The sequence below is a fragment of the Lasioglossum baleicum genome, chromosome 7 (assembly GCF_051020765.1).
Source record: "Lasioglossum baleicum chromosome 7, iyLasBale1, whole genome shotgun sequence".
NCBI classification, from domain to species: domain Eukaryota; kingdom Metazoa; phylum Arthropoda; class Insecta; order Hymenoptera; family Halictidae; genus Lasioglossum; species Lasioglossum baleicum.
Window position 1 is genome coordinate 2628855 of NC_134935.1, and position 8733 is coordinate 2637587.

The 8733-nt window shown below is 39.6% G+C and overlaps 1 protein-coding gene across 1 annotated transcript in view; it reads right to left on the bottom strand.

Moving 5' to 3' along the window:
- The window catches only part of LOC143210489 (adenylate cyclase type 10), a 46508-nt gene extending 39179 nt beyond the window's left edge, over positions 1 to 7329 (bottom strand). The window contains exon 1 of the mRNA XM_076427380.1: positions 7266 to 7329. Within this exon, the coding sequence (XP_076283495.1) occupies positions 7266 to 7329 (64 nt within the window). The remainder of the gene's footprint in view (positions 1 to 7265) is intronic.
- Between the last annotated feature and the right edge of the window lie 1404 nt (positions 7330 to 8733).

Sequence of the window (8733 nt, forward strand, 5' to 3'; positions counted from 1 at the left end):
TTAGCATTATATTGGGTTGGCAAGTAAGTTCGTTAATAGGAATTATTCAAGAAAATTCTTTATTCAAACATGTATTTAAAAATTGTGAGGACTCTATACACACAGGGTGTTTCACGCAATTGTTTCAGGCCATAACTCCGTTATTAATGCATTTACGAAAACATATCAAAGGAGAAAGATAAATGGTTCGCAGAACGCTACATTCGTAGGCCCTTAAGCGGCCCCTACACGTTCAATAATATTGTCAATACGCCCGTCAATAATATTCTCGAGGCGCATTGAAACGGCATATTGACCGTTTAGAAGGGGTTCAAACGCATTGATCAATATATTGAAGCATATTGATAGAAATTTTGATTGAAGCGCATTGACGGGAGCCATATTGATGCGTGCATTGACATTTAGGAGGTTTATTGTCAATATTTCGTCAATGTCACTAGAAAATGATGCGATATGGTTCAAAATTTTTCGCACATGTGCAGGCGTATCTATATTACTATGATGAGGTAGCAGCAGGTAGCAGAACCCTGAGGCAATTATATTGGCAGGAATGTACCGAAACGATCTGTTCCGGACAGAAAGACTCCAGGACATGTCCTACGAGTTACAAAACATACAGAAATACACATTTTATACATTCATTTTGCAAAATCAAATCATACTACTTTTTTAAAATTCTGCGGGGTGCTCAAGGTACCCCACATTTAATCTAATTTACTAAATATATATAAAGAAAAAAAAAACGCTGCGCATACGCGAGAAATCTTGCACCATATCGCATCATGTAAGACAAAATGGCTAGCGCACTGATTATTATTATTTCAATTTTGTGCCTAATTAGCTCTAATAAATAATTAAACGACGCTTCATCCATGCGGAGGAAGTTTCTGTAATCGTTTGGCTCTGTAACTCTGATAAAATTTAATAAATTTTCATGAGTATAAAGTGATCGTAGTTTATACCACTCTTTAGACCAGCGTCTACTCCTTTTTTTTTATTTTTTTATTCCACAGACTGCCAAAGTTAAAAGTAACGCCACGTCTGTATTGTTAACCATTTTAAAAAGTTAACTTCTAATTTGAAAATCGCCACGTCACGTCGCGTCGTAACAAATTCGTCACAATGCGCAGTCGCCGCATTGATAGCTAGATTGACGAGATTATATTGAAACGTATTGACGGGAGCTTCAACATTATTGTCAATCTACATTGACAATATTATTGAACGTGTAGGGGCCGCTTTAGATTTTTTTAAGGTGTAACTGTGCATGTGCAATTAACAATTGCATCATTTCTTTAAATAGAAATAGAAATACATATTTTTTAAAAAATTATGAGTGTACCATGGCGAAAAAATGATTAGTTCTCGAGATATTTTCAAAACCTGCATTTATTGAAGAAGATGCTGAGACGCTTCACGACAATGTAGTAAACGTAAACAACGTTTCGACATTGTTGTTATAACAGAAACTGGTTTGTACGTGTAAGCATTTCGTCATTCAGTAGCAATTTACGTAGCGTAAGTTGAGTACGAAAACTGGGTGTACTTCCGAAAGCGACAACCCTCTGATTTTGCTGAAATTTTTGCCAAAGCTTATCCTTGATTGGAGAAGAAAGTCTCTAAAAGGATTTTAGGCGGCAAAGCCTCGTTTGCCCCCCAGCCCCCTTCAAAGTTTTGGCAGGTCATACTAAATATTTTCGAAAATATTGATTTTAGAGAAAAAAGTTTCAAACAAAAAATGAAGCTCATAAAAAGCTCTACAAAAAGGTTATACACATTTTTTACGTAAACCTATTATTTTGGCTGTTATGACCCAAAATAACTTGGCGAGGGTCAAATTAACTCTGTCACCTCCGATTTTTTTTATACTCTGGATTCTGTTACGTATTTTGACGTGCTGATTACGAATATGATAGTGAAAATTGGCGCAAATTTTATTTTCATAGCGGAAACCTTGAAAAAACCATAAAAATCATAGTTTTTTTATTTACTTCCGTAAATAATGGGAATGTTGAAAAATACTTCAGATAAAGGTTGTAGACCTCATCAAAATACATATTTTATGTTGTAGTGATTTTTGTCATAAAGATAACACTTTCTGGGAAAAATGATAGGTAACTTATACGGAGCTACCCTCGATTTCAATGATCGCATGATTTATTCATTACTATTTAGTTCAAATTCTGTATGACGGCTATATAGAATGCAAAGATTATGCGATTAGAATTAGTTAGGATTAGGTGGCGGTGGGGGCAGAGAGCACGCAGACCAAAATCCAGGTCATATGAATTATATGAAGCTTTGAACATTTAATATCGTTTTTCTCAAAACCTACTGTCTTTATGACAAAAATCAATACGACATAAAATGTGTATTTTAATGAGACCTGCAACTTTTATTTGAAGTATTTTTCAAAATTACCATTATTTACGGAAATAAATGGAAAAAGCTATGATTTTTATGGTTTTTTAATGGTTTCCGCCATTACAATAAAATTTGCGCCAATTTTCACTATCATATTCGTAATCAGCACGTCAAAGTACGTAAGAGTCCAGGGTATAAAAAAAAATCGGAGGGTCGTCGCTTTCGGATGTTTATCCCGAAAACTAATGAGCATCTTCTTCAATAAAGACAGGTTTTGAAGATATCTCGAGAACTAATAATTTTTTTGCCATGGTACCCTAATAATTTTGTACGTAGAACGAACAGAGAAATCGATTAGTGTTTTAGAATCTAGGTCGATTCGGGAAATCGGATCGATACCGGGACTCTAATATTAATCAACTGGGTTGAGCGCGAGTCGATTGACAGATCGTGCGAGACGTTTACACAAATGAACGAAAAGAAATCAAAGCGAAACGAATGTCGTGTTATCAAGTCGAATAGCGAAACTAAGCGATCAGCTGGGCGCGTCGATCCACCGCGTCCGCTCCCCCTGCCGCACCCGCGAGGCCCGAGCTGCTCGATCCACTGATCCACCTGAGGAGCTCGCGGGAACAGTGGGATGGTGCGGGGACGACGACGCGCCGAACAGATCGCTATGACGGAGTCATTTTATTAAGCCAAATAATGTACAATGTGAGAGTTAACATATATAATATATACAGGAAAAATCTCTAACAATTAGTGCAACCAAAAATATGCCTTTCTATTTAAAGAAACGATGCAATTGTTAATTGCACATGCACAGTTGCACTTAAAAAGAAATCGAAGGGCCTATGAGTGTAGCGTTCTCCGAACCATTTATCTTTCTTCTTTGATATTGTTTTGTAAATGCATTAATAACGGAGTTATGACCTGAAACAGTTGCGTGAAACACCGTGTACAATAAGGTCACAGTCTTGTAATTTTTATAAAACAATGTATATCCGACACATTTTGTACCGCTACGGTGGTGTTAAGGGGGCCGGCGCGGCCGTGCAAGAGTGTGTGGGCACACGCACACATCGCTAAATTCGCATATACGTATATGCAATTACAAGGTTTACGACTTTTCGAAATTACGCTTCAGCATTGCAAGGAGTAGTTCAGAATTGGTCAATTATGATTCCTAAAAGTCAGATACAGGTCGGTACGGTGCCCAAAATGCATATTTTTACGTTATAGAGGAATAATTTGTAATATTCTTCTGACGTCTTGCTTACTTCGGTTGCCCCGTGACAGGCCAATACCAGTGGTGTTGGACAGGCAATATCTGCCGAATATTATAAATTATTCTAATAACGGTATAACGGTATAACGTACGACCTGCATTATCAGCCATATTCTATTGGAACATTTGTAACGTCCAGCCGTCAAATTTCGGAATCAGATTGTCATGCTACTGGTGCAAAATTTCGGAACCTCGAGGTGCTGTATTGTCGTTTGTGACAGGCCGTATTGTTATTTGTCTCCGCCGAATATTACAAATTATTCCTCTATAACGTAAAAATATGCATTTTGGGCACCGTACCGACCTGTATCTGACTTTTAGGAATCATAATTGACCAATTCTGAACTACTCCTTGCAATGCTGAAGCGTAATTTCGAAAAGTCGTAAACCTTGTAATTGCATATACGTATATGCGAATTTAGCGATGTGTGCGTGTGCCCACACACTCTTGCACGGCCGCGCCGGCCCCCTTAATAATTTTAGTAGGTTAATGGTAATACGAGGGGTAGGGTGTCCCTTAAACGACGAAGGTGCGATCAAATGTTAGGGAGCCCTCTAATTTTATTCCTTTTCATGTTCTAAGTAAGTGTGTAAAATATTAGCCTACTCGGATTATTCTAAACCCTGCCTCAAGAGGCTCAAAGTTAGGATATTCTGTAAAATTTAAAAATATTTAGTATTTTTGTCGTTTTGAGTGAAAAACTGCTTACAATAGATAAGTTTCACAATAACAGAATATAATCACACAATTTATTTATATAATACAATTTTTAAACAGAAAAAAGGTTGGTTGAAAATGATTTTTTGGTCAATGTTTTCATGGGCATAGCTCTCCGTGTATGCTGACTGACCAAGAGAAGGTTCTGAAAGTTTTCATCGTTTTTTACTTCGCCTAAATATAAGAAGAAGAAGAAGCGTCACTATCGCGATGATTATCGAGAACTGCTCGAGCTTGTTTGCATTTATTTGGGTGGAACACCCCCAAGAGCAGTTAAGTTTGCGACTTGTGGTTGCCTTCAAGATGCCCGCTTCATGTCTCGGGCGCTGGATTCTTTAAAACATTAACACGCCATGAGGAGACACCACTACGTCAATTTTGTTTATTTGTGTCAACGGTATATGTGAGAGCGTGGTTCACCGCACCCAACGGCATTGAGGCTCCGTACCATGACCTTCAATTTTTGAAACAACTTTATGACTATGCGAGTGTCAATAAAAAAATTTCGGACGTAGCCGTGAAAAAGTTTTGTGGCCATCTATGGTATCTGACACCTGAGTGGTCCGTGGTGGCCCTACTAGATGATGCTGTTCCTCTGGAACATACACGCAAAATGGCTGCAGTCCTACGTTTTGAAATGGCTGATGGTCATAGCTCCCTCTCTATTGGGTACAAAGGTTTGTCCCTAAATCAAGAAGCCGTAGTTCATTTCCTACGTAAAGGCATCAGCGACTTTATTTCGCCTAAGTCCCTAGAAACTTTCCGGAGATTTGACTTGTCTTATGGCTTTTTAAATTTAAACCCAGTGGACTGGAGTGACTGTAAGGTCTTTCAGGAAGCCCGAGATTTTTTCCGGAAGTTTCCAGTTACAAATGATGCCGCTGAAAGAGCTGTGAGCTTACGGGACAATATTTAGGCGAAGTAAAAAACGAAGAAAACTTTCAGAACCTCCTCTTGGTCAGTCAGCATACACGGAGAGCTATGCCCATGAAAACATTGACCAAAAAATCATTTTCAACCAACCTTTTTTCTGTTTAAAAATTGTATTATATAAATAAATTGTGTGATTATATTCTGTTATTGTGAAACTTATCTATTGTAAGCAGTTTTTCACTCAAAACGACAAAAATACTAAATACTTCTAAATTTTACAGAATATCCTAACTTTGAGCCACTTGAGGCAGGGTTTAGAATAATCCGATTAGGCTAATATTTTACACACTTACTTAGAACATGAAAAGGAATAAAATTAGAGGGCGTCCTAACATTTTATCGCACCTTCGTCTTTTAAAGGACACCCTAATGAGGGGGTACCCAAAAGAAACTGAAATTCATTTTTTAAAGCTATGTATTTCATTTCTTTTATAAAAAGAACCTTATCACCTTCAAAGTACTCCCCAATTACAATTAAAAAATTATTTGTTCAATCTGTGATTCCATTGCTGAAAACATCTTTCAAGCTCATCTGTTGTTGATGGCTGCCAGCGCAGCGTCTTCCTCGTTTTTTTTTCTTCACCTCTTCCATGTATGATACATTGTCAAATCGGCGTCCTTTCGTGTCCCTCTTCATTCGCGGAAACAAAAAGAAGTCGAACGGGTTGAGGTCAGACGAGTTAAGATTGGCGCACACTAGACCGCCTCCGCTGTTGTGACTTTCTTCTATGTAGTTCATAGTTCTATGTTTTACATCGCGCATGGATAAATTTTTGCTCGATCGGAGTCATTTTCAAGAGATACGGCACTACGGCCGCCATGGGGAGCGAGACGCGCCGCCGGGAGAAGTGGGGGTATCCCTTGAAAATGCCTCCGATCGAGCAACAATTTGCTCATGCCTGATGTGGGACACCCCTATGTAAAACATAGAACTATACAGGGTCTCCCACGCAACTGGAACAGGCTGTATCTCCTAAACGGTCGGTAATAGAGGAAAATGTTATAAGAAAAAGTTGAATGGCATCAGACGGTGCATACTACGCAACTAATTTTATGCACTTTTTTGCATCGGTGCATCAGAAAAATGCAACTGCACTTTTTTTAAAATGGAAACCTACATTTTTGACTGCACCAATCGACGCAGTTTGTTGTGCTCTACATAAAAGTACCACATACTTCTGCCCTAAACTTATTCGTTAAGAAGTTATCGATTCTAAAAGTTCACTGAATTATTTCGGCCTCGGCAAGTGATCCGGAGTACCTACGTTACGTTCCATTATAAATCAGAGAACTTTTAGCTTCGATAACTTCCTAACGAATAAGTTTAGGGCATACGTATGTTAGTACTTTTATGTAGAGCACAACAAACTGCATCGATTGGTGCAGTCAAAAATGTAGGTTTCCATTTTTTTTAAAAGTGCAGTTGCATTTTTCTCATGCACAGATGCACAAAAGTGCATAAAATTAGTTACGTAGTATGCACCGTCTAATGTCATTCAACTTTTTCTTATAACATTTTCCTCTATTCCCGACCGTTTAGGAGGTACAGACTGTTCCAGTTGCGTGGGACACCCCGTATATGAAGGAAGCACCGCGCAAGCGATATTGTAAATTGTAATTTCCGTTAAAGCAAGCGACGGTGAGCGTTGTTTCGGGGCGCGCGAATAGATGAAAAACGCAAAGCGACGCGCGAACAAATGAATAAAGAGCGAAAGATGAACGTCAGAAATCTCAGTTGTGTCCAGTCGTGTCCGATCGTCGCGAGCGTAAACACCACCTTGTAACCTTTTCATCTTCCAAAATATCGTTAAAATAAATACGCGTTGTTACCCACCTATTGCTGGAGGCCAACTCATTCCAAACCCGATCCTACACATATGAACTACATAGAAGAAAGTCAAAACGGCGGAGGCGGACAGGCGGCCCGGCGTGTCGCCGCGGTGCGGTCTAGTGTGCGCCAACCTTTAGGCCCTCTGTCCACGATGCGTCGCGTCAGAGACGCGTAGGTACACGCGGCAGTCGTCATTATGGTTAGCGTACGATGCCGCAATCGTTTATACACGAAGCGTAGAGCAAACTTCATGTCATTTACGAAAAGCAAACAAAGATGTCGAGCGACGAGGAGAATGTGATTTTTTATAATTATATTCGCCGGAGAAGGAGAATGTGGAAATGATCGGAGACGGTATATGGACTATTGTTCTTTATTAGGTCACTATATAAAATCCGTTATACAAATCGTAAGAGATCGTACTGCACTGTTATACAATCTTTGACTCTACGAAGTGTTTACTCGATAATCTGTGTCGCGATGACAGTTGCGTGATATTATACATATACTCGCTCGCGGTGTCGCGGGGAGAGACGGGGGACCTTTGTCTTCGCGGGCCTAGGCTGTGTTCGTGTTTGGGAAACAGCTGACTTGGTGACAAGGAGAAGGACGCGATCTGTTTCTCCTTGTTTGTGTCGATGTTTTTTAGGAGTCGGTTCGTTGCCCGGAGGTGATGTTCGGGCCACGGCTGACTCGATGATGAGGAAAGAACGCCGTCTTTTTTCCTCATCGTTGTTTAGCTGCTACAAGAATAACAAGAAAATTCTGGGTGCACCCTTACATTCGCAATAATATTAACTGCAGAATATTTGTGGCTGCAAGAAAATTAGCAGAAGACGATGCTAAATTTCAAGCATTTTACCAAGTAAAAGTAGAGGGCCAAGGCCAAAGCCAAGGGCCAAGTATAGCAAGACAGGATACAAATATGCAAGAATGTGTAAGCCCTGAAGAAAGGATTTTGATAACGTTAAGGTAGGCAAATAAAATTAAATTGTTTATAATTGTTCCAGATGCGCGCGTCAAGTTATGTACGTCAGACACTAGCCGCCGCGCGTATACCATTTGCGAACGCTGCTTCGTACATATTACGTTCGACCACCAATCGGAACGCCTGAGGAAAGAGCATCCGGTCAATCGAGCGAATTATTGGCTGACAGAGCATCCAGATCCTTCTAGAAGGATATAGTCGTACAAACAGGAAGTCGGTTTTTGCATCCTGTCAGTCAATAAGTAGAGTAACCGCATGCTCGTTCCTCCCTGTCTTAGCAAAAGTACTTCTTCGCAATTGTCTCGTATCGCAATCGCTCCTTCAAACACGATCGAACTCGGCTTCATTCAAACGGCCACGCGGAGATCACATTCTATTCGCAACTCTGCGCGAATAGAACAGCTTTAATTCAAACGAGCATTTAATAAAATACCTACGCGTTTAATTGTGTAAAGTGACGATTCTCAAAGGAGAAACAAGTTATTGTAACGTGAAAGTTCTTTATTAAAGTGAACGTACAAAACACGTGCGCGTTACGTAATCCTAATCATCTCCTAAATCCTGTACAAGTTAACGCGAACTCGTCCATCTAGTAACGAGTAATTCGAACT